This window comes from Bactrocera tryoni, chromosome 2 (assembly GCF_016617805.1).
Source record: "Bactrocera tryoni isolate S06 chromosome 2, CSIRO_BtryS06_freeze2, whole genome shotgun sequence".
In the NCBI taxonomy this organism is placed as follows: Eukaryota; Metazoa; Arthropoda; class Insecta; order Diptera; family Tephritidae; genus Bactrocera; species Bactrocera tryoni.
Genome location: NC_052500.1, coordinates 5,832,845 through 5,853,789, shown reverse-complemented (window position 1 = coordinate 5,853,789; position 20,945 = coordinate 5,832,845). Strand labels below are relative to the sequence as shown.

General features: G+C 35.6%; 3 protein-coding genes across 5 annotated transcripts; 2 read left to right on the top strand and 1 right to left on the bottom strand.

The window, feature by feature from the left end:
- The first annotated feature begins 39 nt into the window (after positions 1-39).
- LOC120767914 (iroquois-class homeodomain protein irx-5) lies at positions 40-10,257 on the top strand. 3 transcript variants are annotated; one of them, XM_040094273.1, is made up of 3 exons: positions 40-148; positions 8,904-9,821; positions 9,895-10,257. In XM_040094273.1, the coding sequence occupies exons 2-3, from the start codon at positions 8,980-8,982 to the stop codon at positions 10,121-10,123; spliced, it is 1,071 nt and encodes a 356-aa protein (XP_039950207.1). In that variant the 5' UTR covers positions 40-148; positions 8,904-8,979; the 3' UTR covers positions 10,124-10,257. The 3 variants fall into 3 exon arrangements, with proteins under 3 accessions (XP_039950207.1, XP_039950205.1, XP_039950206.1); XM_040094271.1 differs by lacking the exon at positions 40-148 and adding an exon at positions 8,429-8,521; XM_040094272.1 differs by lacking the exon at positions 40-148 and adding an exon at positions 8,693-8,781.
- Positions 10,258-10,669: 412 nt separating this feature from the next.
- LOC120767915 (39S ribosomal protein L10, mitochondrial) lies at positions 10,670-11,722 on the bottom strand. The gene is made up of 2 exons (XM_040094274.1): positions 11,532-11,722; positions 10,670-11,471 (listed from the first exon to the last, which is right to left on the bottom strand). Exons 1-2 carry the CDS (start codon positions 11,551-11,553, stop codon positions 10,729-10,731), a joined length of 765 nt encoding a protein of 254 aa, XP_039950208.1. The 5' UTR covers positions 11,554-11,722; the 3' UTR covers positions 10,670-10,728.
- A 132-nt stretch (positions 11,723-11,854) lies between these two features.
- On the top strand, positions 11,855-20,895 carry LOC120767615. The gene is made up of 21 exons (XM_040093770.1): positions 11,855-11,903; positions 11,965-12,086; positions 12,153-12,360; positions 12,487-12,619; positions 12,684-12,817; positions 12,908-13,233; positions 13,877-14,159; positions 14,310-14,514; positions 14,711-15,090; positions 15,156-15,721; positions 15,791-15,921; positions 15,981-16,161; positions 17,155-17,304; positions 17,371-17,866; positions 18,013-18,248; positions 18,314-18,493; positions 18,575-19,043; positions 19,117-19,244; positions 19,379-20,301; positions 20,364-20,748; positions 20,815-20,895. The coding sequence occupies exons 1-21, from the start codon at positions 11,867-11,869 to the stop codon at positions 20,893-20,895; spliced, it is 5,754 nt and encodes a 1,917-aa protein (XP_039949704.1). The 5' UTR covers positions 11,855-11,866.
- The last annotated feature ends 50 nt before the right edge of the window (positions 20,896-20,945 follow it).

Below are 20,945 nucleotides of genomic sequence, written 5' to 3'. Positions count from 1 at the left end.
CGCTGCGCGTGTGTACGCCGCGCGCCGTTGAATACGCTATGCGTGTGAGCGTCGGCATTGTGGTGGTGCGGAGTTCAATGTACGCCAGTGATTTTTGGTAGTTTCGTCGGTTGTTGAACTCTCGAAATTTGTAAAAGTAGGTAGAAAGGTAAGTGACCCCCCGAGCGACTAAAGACGCGTACTCATTACGTTGTCGCACTGATGGGTGGATATTGTTTGTAGCGAGCGCACCTTAAGCCGCTGAAGGTTTTCACTTTTGCCAAGTCGAGACGCACTCGGCGCGTAGGTACACATACTTTGTCTGTATGTGTGTATTTGAAGATGACATGAATACGAAACTAGATTGTATTCTGGGTGGATTAGCTTAATTATTTATTTACAGGTTGTTTATAGGTATGTGTAGAAAGGTGGTTTTAATGTTTCTATGAACCGACGGACAAAAATTTTTAGTTTTTTTGTACGTGGTCCGAACTTTAAATTTGGAACATACTCGTAAGAACCTTGTAAGGAAAAACTATTTGTCTTTGATCACAAAAATGTTGATAAGAAAGACACAATGTTGATAAGAAAACTTTTTTTCAGAAGACACGACCTAGATAAAAGCATATGGCGTCGTCTAATGCCTTTAGTTCTTAAAGGAAACAATAGGAAAGCGCTCTAATTTTGAGAAAAGTGTCAAAGCTCTGAATAAATTTTAAGTTAATCAAAGAAATATAATCGAAAAACTAAATTTATGAGTGAAGAAATTGGCAAATGACAGAGGAGGTTTTCTGCTCAACACATATAAATATTATTTATCAATGAACTTTTTCTACCACACCACATTCAACACTGGTATAAAATTTCTCCAGCGACACAAAACATTCCCGTCTCATCACATTTTCAAGTCAAGCGGCAACACTTATTTCTGCGCACAATCACACAACGCAACCACCTCACACACTCGTTCGAATTTCGTTTTGTACGCCGGCTGTTCGTCGAGTATATTTTAACAGCTGCAACGGAAAGTTGCCAATTTTCTCGCAACAATCACCAGCGGTTTTTGTTGAGCGCCTAGTACGTATAAACTCGGCAACATTGCAAGTGCTGCAAACGCGTTCGAGTTGGCATCGAGCGAGCGAGCGACGAATATCGTCAACGCGTTTGGTGGTTGGTTGGTTGATCCGCCGATTGTGTCGACTCCGTCCTGGTGGCCGTTTACTGGGTCGCTTGGTTGGTTGGTATCTGCTATAAATAAGTAGGTGACTTGAGTGGCTTGTCGGCGGCGAAACGAGAGTCACTCCATTTAAGCTGTTTGTCGTCAGCAGTGTTTCTTGTATCTTCAAAATGCTCAGCGTACCACCAAGTGTGAAAACGATATACCTGTGTGGATGTGTATGACGCTCGTGTATTTCCACCAATTGCTCTGTCTGGCTGTGTTGTCTCAGTAAACAGCCAACTTTGGTATTATACTACGACAGCTAGCTGCTGCTGTTCTTGAGTTGCTGTGTACCTGTTATGGATGAAGTAGATTCTGTAAAAAGTGTCGGGAATTTATAATGAAAATTTTTTCCCGATAGTTGGTAGCACTGGCGAGTGTTGCGAATGTATTGCGCTGTCCGCTGGGTCAGTCTGTTAATTTTTTGAAGGATTTCAAATAATGTGAGTGTTTGGGTTGCTGGTCAATTCGAAGATGATATCGAAGAAGAAGCACACCATTTAATTTGTGCAATAATGTATACAACTCTAGTACTTCTTCTTAGCATTCTGTCCGCTGAGTCAATTTGTTCATTTTTTGAAGGATTTGAAATAATGCGAGATTTGGGTTTCTGGGCTCAAAGCTACAAAGTCTACAAAATTAAATAGTTGCAACTACTCCAATGCTTTCTTCTTACTTTAAAATATGATTTCTTTAGCTTAAACAAAACAATCTTAGATATGAAGAAAAATTAACTAAAATGAAGCCTGAAGCTTCCGGTATTATAAATCATATTCATTATTAATAGTTTGTTTTTGAAATTCAAAGAGTTTGAATTTATATAATAAATTTCTGAATTTAGAAAAAATATAATGAAAAAGTGCGAAAAGTGTGGAATTCGAATATTTTTAAAATTGAATTAGAAAATAAGTAACGACATAAAATTGTCTACCAGCAGTGCAGTCAGTGCTGACCTTCAAAAACAGGTGTCTGAATTTTATAATTTTATAAGGGGTTTTTCGCTGCGTCTGGCGAAGCAATCATTCCAAGTAGTTTGCTAAACCGTGATTGTAGCGGACTACAAAAAGAAGTTGTCTGAGATGAAACAATAAACTATGGCGAAATTGCATTAATCGATCTTCGAAGTACTACTGTATCAGTGCCCAGTTCCCGATATGTGGCCCATTGCAACTTTTAACCGCTGAGAAGAAGGTGACTTCATGAGAAGCTGGCTGCCAGCTTGCTCTATATATGTATGTCAGTAAAGAAGACACTGTGCCTGGCCAGTGCTAAGGTGACTCTCACGCCGCGATGTGATGTGATTTGGGAGTGACAAGCAGACTTCGCGGGAAATTGGCTGCCAACTGGCTCTATATAAGTGAGGCAGTCACCGTACCTGTTCAGTGCTTAGGCGTAAGTCGCGCCGCGATGCGATGCGATGTGATTCGGATGAGAATTTTGTAAAATACAGTAGTATGGCCAGATTTTTTGAAGACTGCGTGAGATCTACGTTGCGGAGGGTGAAGGAAACCAGAATATTACGTCGTTCATAGGGTTGGTTGTACTTCTTATAATTCTCCACAGGCTTTTGACGATATTTTGGCCTACCGATCGACCTTTGTTTTGCATGGATACACATATATCGAAAGTTCATATACATATGTATTTCAAAATATTCTGCGATTTTTTAATTTGATTCGACAAGTAGCTTCAGAGATGTAAGCGCAGTTTTAAGCTAGAAATTTAACTCTTTTTTAAAGCTTGTGAGGGCAATTTACCACTGTAGGCAAATGCCAACTTTTCCACCTCTTCTAAGCGTATTTTGCCTTAACAACTCCTTCAACGTATAAATTCATTCTTGCGCCTTAACCAATTACCTAACTTGCCTCTATGGGCGGACCAGCCCTACTTGTGAGCAAATGTAAATCATCATCAATGATAACGTCAAATCACGAGAGACTCACAATAAACGCAATGAGAGAAAATAGAGAAAAAGGAGCAGAGTTGCTCCTATTTGATATGTTACACAGCATAGAAACCAAAGTTCAACCGACTTCTATGTCCTTTTCTGCGTCCGATAATCGAATACAAAAATCAAAACCTAGCCCTTAATCGGTGCTTAAAACTTTGAACGCGCTTTTTTCGAAACGCAGAGCCGATGAGAAAAAGTTCCTCAAAACTGCTAGACCGATCGACTTAAAATTTTTACATAATTATATATTTTCAGGTAATGGTCGAAGGAGTAACATTCTTGATAATAACTTTTTTTGTGAGTCACTCTTTAGTGTAAATTTTTGCATCGAACGAAAACCGACTTTTTTTGGGAAAACGCCATTTTGTCAAAAATAAAAACTTTGACATGTTCATCAATGTTTTTTTTTGTTGAGACATAGAGTTTTAGATAATTTAAGCAGAAAATCTTGCTCGTTCCAGGCACATTCGAAGATTCTCCTGGAGATCGGCTACTGGATCAAGGGAGTCAAAAATTTTTCAAAATGAATCGCCGACTCTTAACACCCTTTATTTAGTTCATGCAAATTAATTAATTTTGTTTACTAAACTGCCATTTGATTTACGAACGAAACATTTCTCACGACTATCAATAATGTTTGCTTGAAAAAGAAAATACATGAAAAACAACAAATAAAATTGCTGAGAGAAAACATGACTTTTCCACGCTACTGCGCAGAATCCATTGCGTTTACATTTTTGATAGAAAAAACAAAAAAAAACTTTATATACCTAGAAAACATGTAAATGATATTCTATATGTGAACAAAATCATGTTTTTTTTAATGTAAAATACTCGTGCACTTAAATAACAATTAATTGTTTCAGAAATCAAATTAATGGGCACCGAAAAACTAAATAAATTTAATGAATGAAAATTGGAGAGACTAAATAGTATCTTAAGCAAATTAAGCAAATTAAGTGTGAATTTGTGTACGCGATGTGCACATTGTTAAAAATAAATTATATAGAATACAGTGGGAGGCAAAAGTAGGCTGACTGTTGCACATACACTCAGCTTCGCTTTGGTGGAATGGTTAGGTTATGGTGAGGCAAGAGCTTTAGAACGTATGACAATTAGACAATTCAGTTTTTGTGATGCTAGTAGGTGTAGAACTAAGTTTTCACTATTTTTTCTTTTATAAAAATGCAATTTTATTGTGAGAAAATGGTTACAAATGAATTATTTCAAGTATTGCCCATCACAAGTCACAATTTTTTCCTACCCTTCTGGCAAAGCTCGAATACCATTACGGTAAAACTTTGCATCTCGTGGTACTAACCAAGAATCAAGCCATTTTCGATGTTGTCTTGGGAGTGGAACTGCTTCTGAGCCCGACCATCTGCCATCAAACAGAAAAAATAATAATAATCGGAAGGTTTAATATCTAGGAAATTTGGCAGGACTTCCCATTTAAGCTAGTTTTAACGAGTTTGGTAACGTGAGATCGGTTAACATGCAGCAGAATCATCTTCGTGCCCCTCTTGCTATTAAGCAACCTCTTCTTGCTTTTGATATGGATCCTCATCAAACAACGTTCCAATTCACCACCTTCGTGGGTTTTTGGCTTTCATTGACTGGGACAGTGGTTAATATAGAACTCGCCATCTTTGAAGCGACGGAACCAATCACGGCACGTTATTTCACTTGCGGAGATGGGACTAAATTGTAGACTTAAGTTCGATTAGCAATAAGACAACGCGAACTACGGGGACAGTGGTTCTTCTCAAGCACAACAAGCTCTCTCGTCTTACTACGTATCAGCATGGGCCAGAAAGATCCAGATCCATCAGCGAAAATCTATTTTTTAGCTAATCACTTCAGAAAAAATATATAAATACATACATACACATAGTTATGTTAACCACTGTAGTATACACATACATTTATACTGCATGTTACGTTCGACAACGTAAGTACAGCGAAAAAAAAAAACATTCGAATGAGATGCCGCTCTATTTTTAATCAGTGCTAAGGTTATTTTTATTGCTCAGTCAGAATAAATGCCTTCAATATCTATTTAATTATAGTGTAAATAAATACAGTAAATGTCACAACAAAACAGCGCGAGAGAGAGTGAGAAAGTGCTTAACCAATTAGTTGGGAGGCATGCTACGACAAGCATCGGTTAACATACAAATTGAGGATAATATCCAGAAATATTTAAGAAGTAAATTCTAGGCAAGATCCTGTATTCATATACTGCTAGTATGAAACTGTTTATGATGGAAGAGCAAAATTTTAAGTTTTTAAAAACTGAGAAAGCCAAAAATGTTAATTAAATGAATTCTCTATTCGTCTCGATAAAGCTGAATTTTTTCAAAAAGAGTACTTCAAACAGGTCTCTCTGGACATGCTTGATGGTGCGAATTCCGATCCCACATTCATAGAGAGCATTATAACTGCTGATGAGAGATGGGTTTATGAGTTTGACATGCTAACAAGTCAACAATCTTAAGAATGGAGGGGAAAAAAAGGCGAAACCCAAAAGAAAACACACAAAAACCGCTCAAAAATCAAGGGGATGCTCATTGTTTTTTTCGATAGTCGTGATTTAGTGCCATATGAATTTGGTGTTGTATTTGGGCGTATTAAGGAGTTGGCGTGAGAACATCCATCGAAAACGGTCGGAATTGTGGAAGATTATGCCGCCTGTAGGGTGCATAAGTAAAAATAAATTTGCGGCGCCTAAAGATCTACGCTCGCAGCGTCCAAAGCACAACTGAAAAAATATCTAATGCTCATTTCAAAAATCTATTAATTGTACTAATGAAATGTCTCTCCCAACAAAAGGCACGAAAATCCAAATCAAAATCAGGAAAATAAGATGAAGACAAAAAACAACTTTTCCCCAATGGTCAGTGAGTGTCGAGGCAAATCAATAGCGAACAGTCTGCGCCTGTTGTTCAAGCGAAACGCTGGTAAAAATTAAAAAATAAATACCGTAAAAACTTTCTTAAAATAAGGTGGGTGTTTTTTAATTTAGAAAATTGTCAATAAAAAATGGAATAGAATTTGATTTCAAGCTAAATATTTGAATACAAATGCTCATGTGAAATTAATAAAAAATAAGAGCATAAGAAAATGGTACATTGCAATGTCAATGAATTATGTTTTTAAACAAATCAAATTAAATTTTTGGAAATTATGTAATGTTTTTGAAGTTACAAGTTGTGAATGAGGCCGCGGACTCTTTTGTATGGAATATTTATGTATGCAAATATGTATAAATATATATTAAATAATTGAGAGCGCTGCTGTCAACAAAAATATATTATATAATTTACACAATTTGTATGAATACGTATGTACATATATATGGAGTAAAAAACATGAAAACATGAAGGCTGTTTCCTACACCTCACTACCTGAAGTCAACAGTTTTATTTAATTTTTGGTGCCAATGAGGAAGTTAATCATCGGAAATATTTTTGTTATATACTCGTCAGTGCTTGCGCTATTATTTATATTTATACAATGTACTTTGCACAACAAAAGGTGGTAAAATAGCTACTGAAGACAATAAACTGTCACTTAAGTGCGTGAAATTTATTAAAAGAGACAACCTACAGTAAGATATGAATAAATATGTATATATGTATGCATGTACATAGCTTCAAGTAAAAGAAAAATGTTTGAAGATTATTAGAAAATTAAAAAAACAAAAATTAACAAAAAAAAAATTACATAAAAATTTAAAAAAAGTTTAAATTAAATTAAAAAAATTAAAAAAAAATATAAAAAAAAAATTTAAAATTAAGAAAAATAAAATTTAAAAAAGTAAAATATATAAAATTAAATTTTTTGATTAAATAATGTCAAAAGCACTTTTAATATTTTAAAACACATGTTTGAAACAAAAATGAATTTAAAGTAAATAAATAAATTAAAAAATTAAATTTAGTAAAAACAAAAATATATTAATTAAAAAAATTTAATTTAATTAAAAAAAATAAACAAATAAAAATTTAAAAACAAATTTGAGTTTTAAAAAATTAAGAATAAAAAAAATGTAATTTAAAAAGGAAGAAATATAAAATGTTTTTGGTTTAAAAATGGTAAAAGAACTTAAAGAATAAAAAAAATATGTTTCAATAAATATTATTCAATTAAAAATATCTAATCTTTTTTCAACTTAAGCATGCTTAACGACAAATACGTGCATTTAATATGTATACATATATTATGTGTATGTACATACATACATACATACATACGTATCTTATATACACATGAACCTAATATCCAAGGTCTGAGAAGATGTACACACATACACGCATACATATTTACATATAAAAGTAAATAGAGCTGTACAATTCTACGATTTTTCTCCGCGAGCAGATTTACTAACTGTGAGATACTTTGAAAATCAAAAGGTGGTTTTTAGCGTTTCAAAAAACACAAAATACTGCAAGCAACCGCGCAGAGAGTAAAAGTTTAGCGCTTAGTATTAATTTTTTGAGAATTTTTCTATCTTCCTTGCGATATTTGCTTGGCACATTCGTCATTGTGTGAAAAACATGAAAACTCAGTTTGTGTGTGACAACAAGAAGCTTAAATATAAGAGCTGTGTGAATGCCTAAGCACCCACGCAATATTTTGAAAGTGAATATTTTCAATATAAATAACTAGATACACATGTACGAACTATATATAAAGGGGTATTAGTGCACTTATTCACATATTTTATGATTAATAAAATAGCAGAACCCGAAAAGAGTGAATAAAAAAGGTATTTGCAAAGCGAGAAAAAACTTTTAAATTGGCAAAAATGTTAAAAAATATTTAAATTGCAAATATAAAAATGTTGTAAAATTTGCTTTAATATTTTTTAATAAAAATTTAATTTTTTTCTAAAAATCTAAACAAACAGGGTTCAAAACCTCTAGCAATAGCAACGACAAATCATACGTTAAGAATTTTTTAGTCATTTTACCTAAATTGAACACAGATACACCAAATACAGCAAATATATGTATGTATATACTACACATACATATACATACATATGAACACATATGTGCGTAAAATGTGTTTTATTAATACTGTATATGAAAAATCTTGAAAATATTTGTGACATTTCAAGATTTTATTGTACAACTCTGCACGAAAGATGGCAAAAACACTGCAAATACGAGCAACAAAAAAATAAATATTGAACAACATGGAGATTTATTTACATATATACCAGTATATATAAAACTATACTATATACAAATAAAAGCTTTTATTCTCTTTCTATGCTCTAAAAATAGTAAATTGTCAGTTGCATTCATTTTCGAAATGGAGAAATTTATGACGGGCCGTCCGCAACGTAATCGACGACATAGCAGGTGCGTCTGTGCGTGAGTGCGCAAAACAGGGCTGCTAGCTAATTTGTTTGGACGCTTACTAAATGAGCTGAACTTTCGGCCAATTGCTAACATATGTTTTTGTTTTTATAGTTGTACCCTTAACTAACAAAAAAAAAGAGAGTTATGGCATTTTTTGTACTTTTCATTGCATACCTAAAGGCGTTTAAGCTCGTGTGTTGTTTTTAAGCGTGCATAACCGTTATCTTTTTTGGCTGCAAGCTAACAAGTGCATTAAAACCGTAAGTTTTCAAGCATGCGTTGCATACTTTAAGGCGTTTAGAGGTTTTGCTTACAATACTTACATTTATTAAATTTTTATATGAAATTTTAGAAAACTATAAGAATTCCTTATACTTTTTAGACGCGCCTGGCCGCCAGAAGATGATCTACATCAACCGCGTCTTGTTAAGCGACTTTTCACGCCCGAGATTAAGCGCATGCTTAAAGATTGGCTTGTGCGCCGGCGCGAAAACCCTTATCCCAGTCGTGATGAAAAGAAGCGCTTAGCTGTTGAGACCGGTCTTACATACACACAAATCTGCAATTGGTTTGCCAACTGGCGACGAAAATTAAAAAACTCAGAGCTGGAGCGCGATAAAAGATCTTGGGGTCATCTTATTAAGCATTATAATACAAACGCACGTGGGAATGTGGAGCAATTTAGTATATCTTCGGAAGATAGCATTTGGGAAGAAGATGAACTGGAGCGCGACGAAGACATGGGTAAGCACAGTGATGACGACGAATATGAATCACGTGAAGGTGGCATTTCTAGCGGCACCGAAGGTGCAACCAGCTCAACAGGCGGTTGTAGCTATGATAGTTTTGTCCAGAGAAACGCCAAAATGAGCTGTTTTATGAAAAATCAAACATGCGATAAACGCAATGTAAGAACAGCGGTTATTGAGAGCGCAAATAAATCGCCAGGCAACTCTGTATTTTATGGTGGCTCAATAACAACACAAGAACAACAGCCACAAATTATTGAAAAGCCAAACCCAACCACTCACACAGCAAAGTACAAACAGAAAATGATGGAAAAGTATCTGCGCGATACGCATGGCACACATTCAAATTCAATGGCACCACAATGCGATGCACACACTGTCAATGATGGATTTAACAACAAGCAGTTTGATGTCGAAGCAGCTATTCATAGTGGCGATGAAGGAGATGGTGTTCGTAATGGCGATAATGCAGCGCTGTCCAAATGGTTGCAGAGTGCTGCACGCTTTACGCCTGATAAAAACAACTACTTTATCGAGTGGAATGGCAAAACGTGAGTTATACGAAATTTTAGCAAATAAAGTTGGATTCAATTCATATAGTTCCTATTATTTTTATATTTACAGCGGCAAAATGGAACAGAAACAACGCATAAAACAATTACGGCGCATCACCATTGTACCAGCCAACTCCGGTGGCGTCACGCGACGTCAATCCATAAATACCTGCCCTACACAACTAGAATTAGACGCCGCAGAAGCATTGGCAAATATGGCATTTAATTGCCGACAACGGAGAAGGGATGGCAATCATAACGGTGTGCGTCTACAGACTGTCAATGCAATTAGTTCCTAGCAATTGTTGCATATAAATTAATAAACATGAACATTCACAGCATTCCAGTGTAAATTATGGGTGCAAAAGACTAAGCGAATATTCCTGACATCAACAATAATGAGTTAAAAAGACAAAAAAATGAGTGAAATGAGCGAATGAATAAATAAAAAATTTGAATAAATAATATTTTTTAGTAGAATTAAATTAATAGTGATAAAGTAATGGTAGGTATGTTGCATTTAAAAAAAAAAAGTGGTTATTAGTAAGAATAATGGTCAATTATAAAATAAACTAAAAATAGTAAAATTAATCAAATATTATAAAATGACGGTGAAATAAATTAAACTAAAAGATATGTAAAACAATAAATTTTAATGATATAAAATGAAATGAAAATCCTACCTAATAATATTGATAATCGCCAGGGCAGCAAAGTAGATATTCTTAGTTGCTCCATTCAAATATATCTAGTTTTCCTTTTTCTCGTATTTAAAGCACTCATACAAACACTTTCACACATAAACACTTTGTTAATAATTTCTTTTTTGAAAGTACAAGTTTGGGTTTTAATTATTTTAAAATTGTTTTTATTAAATATTTAGGCACTAGTGTATTCATTCACTTCACGCCTTCTCCTCTTCGTTTGCCTCTTTGGCAGGCGCATTTTCATTCGCCTCACCCTTTGCGTATACATCGAGCACATTAACAAAATTCTTTTGATGAGTTTCCAATTGCTGAACAACATTGCCCGCTGCCATATTTAGTGTTTGTACTAATTCTCCTTGCACTGCCTGCAGGCCCGGTAATTGTGCGTATGCCGTAAACTCATTACGATTTAGTAAACGCTCGTCAACAATACCAGCCATCAATAACATTTGTGGCACACGTCGTGTGATACGCAAAAGTTGCGACACCTGCTGCTGTGTTGAGAAAACCACACAATTATTGCTTTCGAATAATGGTAGAATTGCTTCAAAACGTGTGCCTTCAACAGCTTTTTGTACAATTTTTTTACCATAAGCTTTTAAATGCATATTTTGTTTGTGTAGTTGTACGCGTAGGGCGAATATATCGTCAGCTTTGATGGAACTCAAATGATAGAACCCAACCATACGTGAATGTTCAAACCAATTACGTACTTCGCGTGCAATTACCGCAATATAAGGATTCTCTATATCTGCCTCACGTTGCCTACGTTCAAAACATGTTGTTCTCTTTTTGGGCTCTTCAACTTCAGCCGGCAAATATTGGGCGGCAGCTAGCACTTTGGCACGTTCATAGTGGGGCGCCTTTGGGCGTTGTATATTTATTTTACCACGGAAACGTTGCGTTTGTGTGATAGGTGTACGACAGGATAGCAGCGTTACTGTTAAATGTAATGTAATTAGCAATCGGCAATCTTGTTGTATAACCACAAGTCACTTACCTTGTCGGATTAGCTGTGACATAGTTACTTTGTATTTATACTTAAACTTTTATTTTACGAAAGTTGTCACACGACACAAATTGCAAGCGCACTTTTTTTTGTGAAAACTAGAAAATATTTCACTTTAATAACAGAAAATCAGAAAATATTTTCACACGAGCAACGCGCCGCTAATAAATAGAAACAGCTGTTCACATTTTGTGATCATTCACGATGGCACACTCAATGATTCTTTGTGAATAGGCAACGTAAATTGACGGAAAAAATATTTCGAATTTGTGTATTCAAAAAGACGTTATTTTATTTGAAAAAAGAAGAAATAAAAATACGCAAAGATGGCGAAACAGAATTATTGCTGTTCCGCTAAACAATGTAAGTAATTATTATATTTTAACTGTAATATATATGTACATTTTAGTATATTTTAATGCAGACTTTTCGTATATGCGGAATTTGGTGGATACGTTGATTATAGTTCCCCGCATAATAATTTGCAAGAAATTGAAGAAAAATGAGCTATTTACACAGACTATTACCATAAAGAATAAGGGATTGGTGAGAATTTTTGTAAATAATAACAATATAATTCCTTTTTTACTGCTTATCATATTATCTTATCAGTATCCACGCAATTTAACATATTATACGGACAGCCTACAGGACACAAATATCAATTTTCCTCGCTTTTGGGAACATACCTACTTGCAACCGGACGAAATTTTTGAAATAAAAGTCTTAATTAAACCGAATGCACATAGTGCGCTCACCAAATGCAGACATATTTATATTGAATCGGCACATCCAAATATAACTTTTGAAATTCCCATTGGTGAGTTTTCAATATTTTTGAATGTTACCTTTTTAATCATTCCACCAAACTTATTTGTTATTGAATTTTATTTTTAAAGTATGTGGTTGTAAACTAAAACATTTTTTAAAAAAATATTATTATTAGTATCAAAATCAATGAATGAATGCTACCTACCAAAATCAATTGACTTCCCCTCCACGACGCTAGATGATTCTACTTACTACGAATTTGTTGCCTACAATCCAACCAAGGATGCCCAAACACTTCTTTTTAGAACGTAAAAATTACACAAAAATATTTCAAAAATAATTATTGATTTTGTTATAAACTTATCTAATTAGCTATCCGAAGAATATTAAGGTCACCCAAAGCAAAAATCGCATTCCACCTCACGACAGCATTAAGGTGCTGTTAGTTCTCAAAGTGAATAATCTTAATATAATGCAAGATATAATCAAAACTAAAATCGAAATCCGTAAGTTCATACATATAAATTTTTTTATATTATAATTTATTTATTTTCTAAAAAATATATATGTATATGTATGATACATTTTTTTTACAGTTAGCTCTGAGATTCAAATTGTGCATACTCCATTAATAAACTCATTTTACATAAATACAAATCTCCTAACCTTCGAATCGTTGAAATATGAACGCGAAACAACACGGAGTTTTACCGTTTGTAATGAATCGAATGAGGATAAAACTTTTACAACCACATTCTTTACCGATACCGAACAAATGGAAGAAAATTTTGACTATAAAGTGGATGCAAGACAATCACAATCGTACTCCATACGTAGTTCCAGTTCCTTCAATTTGATTCATACGCCCTTAACCCACCAATGCGATTTGGTGGCTTACAAACACTTTCGTATCGACAATGAGGTATGTACCCTCAATATACATTCATATACTTATGTATTATAAGTATACATATATGTAAGTCATCAGCATGACGAGCTGAGTCGACTTACCCAAGTCCGTTTCTTTGTTTGTATATACGAAAACTAGTTCCACAGTTTTGAGAACTAGATCGATATTTTCATACGTCCACATCTCACCAGAAAATTCATTAGTTGGAGCCGTTGATATCGGATTTATATAGATATGGCTGCTATACAAGCTTAAGCCATCGATTAAATTCAAGGCTTGTATGTACAATTTTTTAAGATAACGAATTATTTTCACGAAATTTGGTACAGATTATTGCCCAAGGTAATGTTAAAATCTTCCAACAAAATGTTTAGATCGAACAACTATAGCTTATAGCTGCCAGAAAAAACTGATCGATCAAATTTAATATACTGATCTTCATAGAAGTTATTTGTTTCTTATTAAATAACGTTGGTTCGACTTGAAGATAGTTTATATGTTTATAAGAAATGAACTTCTGAAAAGTATTATTTCTTCGGTGCAGCCGAAGATCAGAGATTGCACTCAATATCCTACGATATCCTCGAAATTTCAACTAAATCACTTAAATCGTTAAATAAACCAATTTGTCTAATTCAATAATCTTTGTTGACAGAACTTTACGATTGAAGGTAAAAGTTCTATGGAGATCCCTGTAATATTTCATCCGGTTACGCTTAAGGAGTGTGATTTTAGGGAAGAAGAACCATCACCGCACAAAGTGAGGACGATATTATTTTTAACCATAGGCGAGGAAATGTCAATGGTGCGCCAATTAATAAATTTTCAAGGTTCTATTATTGGACCAGAAGTCGAAATCACACCTAAAGATATATATTTGCGAACTGTTTACATGGGCGAGGAACACTGCACGGTTATTAAGGTTTTAAATATAGATGGTAAGTATGTTTCGATTTGTTTTTTGAGTGATTTTTCCACAACATGGTTTTTGTAATACTGTTATGTGCAGATGTATAAATAGTTTAGTTGGGAACTCAAAATAAAATAGAGTTTCCTTTCACAATTATTATCTTTATACTTTCCAATAGGTAAAGTAAATGCGCTTGTAAGATTCAAAGACGTTTATAATTGTGAAACAGCCGGTGCTGTTGTGCAACCGGAAGAAGGTTTCGATTTGGAACCTTGTAAAAGCGGAATTTTTCGTATCTCATTTTTCTCAAAGGTGGTTGGAGCTTTTGTGGCGAAACTACGTTTTAAGGTCAGAAATGGCGACATGGAAGAAGTGAACATAAGGTATGAGTACAAGTGTTGTGGCTTTCTTGTCAAACATTTGTGTGAAAATAATATATTATAAATAATATATGATTAGTCTTGAGTTCTGAGAACTGTGAAGTCTAAATGTATGTACTTTAGAATCACTATAGCACTTTTCATAATTTTGAACTTGAAAATTAACACGAAAATGTACACTCTCGCGCCTCCAAAACAGAGGTCACTCGCAACATGCACGCGTTAAAATGTTTCCGGATGAATTAGATATTGGTTGCGTGCCATTCGGTATACCTTGTAAGCGTTTCATACTGTTGGTCAATCCTTTTATGATACCGGTTGCGTTGCAATTTACCGTTGGCGAAGATGGTGACGAGATACCTTTGGTACTTAATGTCAACGATGCTGATGGTTTGCCAGTGATAACGGTTAAGGATTATATATCCGCAATGATTGCGATGGCGGAAGAAGAATTCGAGCCGGATGCAGTTGAAGAACCAACAGTGCAGTTGGTAAGTAGATCGGACTCATTACTTTCGTATCGCTCGGTAAGCACGGAGGAGTCCACATGCAGCACATATTTTGAGGAGGAGATCTTAGGTGAGGAAAACAACGCAATTACATTTTCTAAACAAAGTTTTATATTATTTCCTCTTATCCTCAAGAGAAAATACCGGATTTCGCATTTACCATTATAAGGAAATTAAGAGAAGCGCGCCATTTAGAGCAGAAAGAGGTTGAAGAGTGTGTTATCAGCGCGACTTTAGATGTGCTACTAAAGACCAATTACTTCAATTCGCTCAAACAATTCGCAAATTATGCACAAATGGATTGGAATATTATACCATTCAATCCAAAGGAAATTTACTGTGACAAGGAAATTATATATCTGCAACCGAATACGGGTAAAACGGTAACCGTACTGCTCATACCGAACAGAGTCGGCTTATTCAATCGTGCGCTCAACGTACGCATTTGTCCAATAACCGAAGAGGAACTAAATAAGCAAAAAACAGATTTCTCTTGGGACTTGCGCGACAGATTTTTTGTATCTTCCAAAATGTTTACAACTAAAATTTGGATGGAATATGCCTGCCATTTGCCCATTATTAATTTTACACAAGAGATTAACTACGAGTCCGAAGAGACGTACATTGATGATGAGGTGCAATGTGCCATGCTCTTTAAGAATTCATTCAACGTGCCCGGGTTTTTTTACTACGATGTTATAGTAATTACATTTACATACATATAGTATATGTATAAATTTCGCAGTTTTGCATTTCTTTGTTGCTTTCAGCCTTCGGATGAAAATGGCGAAATGATATTTCCCGAAAATATTTTGAAATTCTTCATACCCGCCTTCGGAAAAGTTGTTGTACACTGTACTGTAATATTTCGTCGTTTAGGCAAGGTCAAGCTCTCTGGACTGTAAGCCACAACAACAAAGTTGTCGTTTAAATATCATATAAAATTTACGATTTTTTCAGCATTAAAATCGTAGGAAATTTAAATGGTTCACCATTCCATATAGTCGCAGATGTCAAACCTGTGAAAATCAAAGTTTCAACGACGCGAGTTTACAGGCGACAAAAAGTGCTCGAAACAACGGCAGAACATATTTATATAACAAATGACACGCCAACAGTGACTAGATTCACGGTGAAATTGGTAAGCAAAAAGCTTAGAGCTGTTCTTTCTTGAGAGATTTTAGTCTTTGATCACAATAGTTGGGTGAGATAAGTTTGAGATCACGCTTGAAAAACACAGAACAACAGAAATCAGTGAGACTTTCAATATTTCCAATCAACCAACTTAACTCAGTACGCACAAAATCGAGTGCTTTTTCATTACACAGTCCACATTAAACTAATTTCTTGTTTTTACTGCATATTATAGGGAAGGGTTTGTTCGGAAAGTAATAGGACTGATTTTCTGCCACCGCGACTGTACTTCGGAGTGTGCGCGCACCGACTGGATTCAGTAGAAGGCGTTCCTAGCTAACGAACGAGCGGCTGGTCAGTTGTCCCCGAGCACCTGGAGAGTCAGAACTTACATTTTCGCGCGTCATGTTTCTGTGAGTGGCACAAGCCGAAAATGCAGCGTTCGTTAGATCAGAGATACACGATTAAATTCTGTGTGAAACTCGGTAAATTTGGGGCAGAGTTCAAGCTGGCTTACCCAGATATTGCTTTAGCAAGAAGTGGTGTGTTTCGGTGGCATCAGCCGAAAAGAGGTCGCTGATGATCCATCGGCATCATCCACTATGAATTTGTTCCTCCTGGATAAACCATCAACGCCAACGCGTTTCTTGTGAACAGCTATCTAACCAAGGCCGGCATCCTAACGCTTCCGCACCCGCCCTACACGCCAGATGTGCCCCCCCGGGATTTTTTTTGTTTCCTTGCCTAAAAAGGCAGATGAAAGGCAAGCATTTTGAGACGACAGAGGGGATCCAAGCAGCATGCACCTCGGCTCTAAAGAGTATTCCGGAGAATACCTTCCGTGACGCCTTCAATGATTGGAAATTGCGATGGCAGCGCTGCATCGAAGCAGAAGGAGCTTACATATAATAACTTTTTTTAAATCGACTCAGTCCTATTACTTTTCGGACAAACACTGTATATGCATATGTGTATATTTTTTTGTGATCTATCTTCATAGAAAAATTCGAAATACCAATATATTGAACCCAGGGGCGCCATACTCTCGCCTGAAGGACAGGGTACTTATATATCAATTTTTTCCAAATTCTACGATGCCGAAACCTATTACAATACCTTGGTCATAAGTGTTGCCAACAGTAATAATATAGTAAGTGACGTAGCATATACTTTGTATAATTTTACAGCCCCTCCTAAATTTGTCGCACTTTTGCAGGAAATACCACTTATCTACGTTGTAGAAGGCTCACCCGTTGGCGTGGAACCGGACATATTCAAAGGTCACGACTGTGGTACACTTATGATTAATTGTCTGGATAGGTACGAATCAGATGTGCCGAAGTACACACAGGAGGTGAAATTGACGAATAAAGGCAAACATAGGTACTGCATGTATATTGATAAGCTGCGTAATAATGTTACAAAATGCGCTATTGAACTTGGTCATGGTCATCTAACGGTATCACCGAAGATGCTCTGCCTTGAGCCCCAATCGCAGGGTACACTATATATAACGGCAGATTCGTGTGAAGCGGGTGTAATTTTTAATGAATTTCGTGTGAGAACTATTGACCAAGAGCACAAATTAAAGGTGCACACCACACGATTTACAGCAACGGCCACATTCGTGGAACCGGAAATCCATTGGTGCCAGAAACTAATAAACATGGAGTACAATAGAACGCATTTTTATAAAGAACATCCGGTGTTGGGTAAGCATACAACTAAGATATAATTTTTTAAATGTACAGATCTCAAATCTAAGCTAGAATTCTATTAACAATTTCTGCTTTAATCTTTGAAAAGTCTAAGACCCCTTAATTTGTTATAATAATATTTCTATCTTTTGTGTTAAAAGCCATAGCTTGTTTGAAAAACATGGTGGACGTGAAGTGCAAAGTTTGGCTCAAAATTGTGGGACCCTTCAAAATAAAACACTTATTCGAGCATAATTTTGCCAAGATCATACATTTTCCCATGACTGGTTTGGAACAAAAAGAAATTATTATTTCGCTGAATAAATCAGCAATACGCGACGAATTTTGTTCCACCGTCGATGGGCGTATTCTCTGCGAAGCAAATAATAAATATCAGGTGATACCAAAAATCTAAGAGATTTGCTTGAATTTAAACTAAACGCGAAACGTTGCTCCCTCTAGAGATCACTGCAATTGAAGTTGAAAATCCGCAGTCCAGAGTTGAGAATCATGCAACCGGATATGATACTATTTACACGTGAAAACGCCAGTCTAACCTATGTGGAGCTGCGCAATATTTCATGCTTGAATGCACAGTACAAGTGGAAGAAAGTCGAAGAGAAAACCGAGTATGTTTCGGATGTAAGTTAGAAAAACATATACAGAATTCTATAACTACTTCTTGAAGAATAGCAAATATATCTATCATATCATACCTTACAGTATGATGATACTTATAAATTCTCATTGGACATACTCTCCGAAATTCTACGCACATTGGATATTGATGGCAGCGATTCAGATGAAGATTCACTTTACCAACGAAATTTGACATTGCGTTACCAGAAATATCGTTGTAGAATGCATAAACTTCAAGATCCGATCGGAGTTGACGAAATCATCAACGAAATCATAAACAACTTGGACTTGGAACATAAACGTTATATGTTAAAAGTCGATGATCCATATGACCCTTGTTTGAGTGCGAGACGTTGCTCTTCCGGTGAATTTGTACGCAAAACTTTGGATGCAGTTTTGCATGGTCTGAAGTTAGAAGATTCCTACGATATATCACAAGAGAGTATAGAAGAGTGTGATAGTGAACGCACCATACATTTCATTGAGAAGACCGGCCACATATCGAAATTTGATACAGTGCAGTCTGCACTCTTTTTGCCGCCAGTAAAACCGGGTAAACTTTGTTCATATCTAGAATCAGATACTTGTTGGCTTTTTAACGTTGTATATTTTTGTATAATTTTTAGGTTATGCTAAGACGGCAATTTTTGTATTAGACACAGTTGGTAGTTGTCCTCAACAATTTGATATAACACTAATTAATTTGGAAAAAGTTATGGAATTTTCTTCGGAAAATGTATATCTTGGTATTCAGGTAATAACTCTTTCTCGAGTAACAATGAAAAATACTTTAGTGTTTTAGACACGGTTTTTAGACTCTCTAAAAAAAATAAATACTATCGACTAATAGCAGATTATCTCTTTGTATAACTTTATACAACTTTTCAGCCATGGTACGAGCTCTTCAAAACATCAGTAAGAATAATAAACGTCACACAATATCCCATCACACTGAGCATAAGTCACAAAACTGTGGTGGACAAAAGTCAACGCCTCAGTCAAGGCTATGCAAAAATCCTCGGAGAGAAGTCTTTCGACATTTGCAAGTTCAAGTCAAAACTTTTGACAGTCGAGGGTTTAATGGGCTTCTCCGAGCAATTCACGCACGACATACTAGTGAACGCTAATAAGAGTGAAGAACAGACTATACACTTTCGTGGACAAGGTATTATGCCCATAATTGAAGTTGTAACGAAATTAGCACGACCCGAGCAGGAGATTGAAGATATATTGGAAGAATATGAACTATTGCAAATAATTTATCATTTCGATGTGTTCAAATCTATCACCGAATACGATGAGGATATGCCAGCGCCAAGAGAAGAGGACAATGTCAGTATGATAACAACCAAATACTCGCTCAGTAGCTATCACACAGGCAGCTCCAAGAGTACTTCGAGTAGTCGGGAGGCACGTTTCTATCGCATGATGAAAACCTATGTAATTATTAATAATAATGCGGAACTACCACATGCTAGCGTGCTGGAACAGCTAATTGAGACACAAAAATTCATCAGACAATTGCGTGAAAATCCCAAATCTGTTGCACTGTTGCGTAAGGTGCATCAGGATTATTTGAAATTGATCAGCAACTATGGTGAATCAATGCCGATTAATTTGAAGCATTTCACCTCACAACCCTTGCCCTTCCATCAGCAGGGTTTTGTATTAAATATGAACGTATTGGTTTTGGAACAGCTGCGGAAGTTCACGATCGATCTGCATTTCCATGGACCAGGCAAATTGATTGCATCTGTGCGTACCGAAGTGAAAATACCGGGATTATATGTGGATTTCGAAGTGAAAAAGAGGTATACACGATTTAGTAGTTGTTAAATTTTTTAACAAATTCTTTGTGGTATTATTTTTGAAGTGAGGATCATGATTATTTATTTTATGCGGCTGAAAAGAAATCGCCCAGCTTGTTTGGCAAACGCTATCGCAATATGTACGAACGCGTCATTGATTTGGAAACAGATCCGAAGGTGAAGCATGCGCATTCCTTCGATTTAGATAAGACAGAGCATCATACACGCTTGGAAGTGGGCGCTAAGCAGCGCAAAGAACTGCAAAACTATTATAATAGTCTAAATAAATCTGTGTATGAAGATCACAGGCATCACTTCACTTTATGTAAAATATTTAGCAACAGCAAAACGAACTATTACAGTGGCGAAGCGCGCATTGTGGTGCTGCTCAAGCCGGAAGCAAAGTTCTTTGAAGAGGGACAAGTGCTTGAGGATTATCTTTATATAGATGTGAGCGGAAATTGGACGAAAATATATTACCACCATTTAATCTAATGCAATTTTCGACTTTTTTAGCTGCACTTGGGACCGACTTTACCCATCTTATTACGTGGTATTATCTCGAAACACTACCGAAAACAAAGCGATTCGAAATAACGAATAAAACGAATTTGCGTTTTTTTAAATATTTTTATTTTTATATTTTT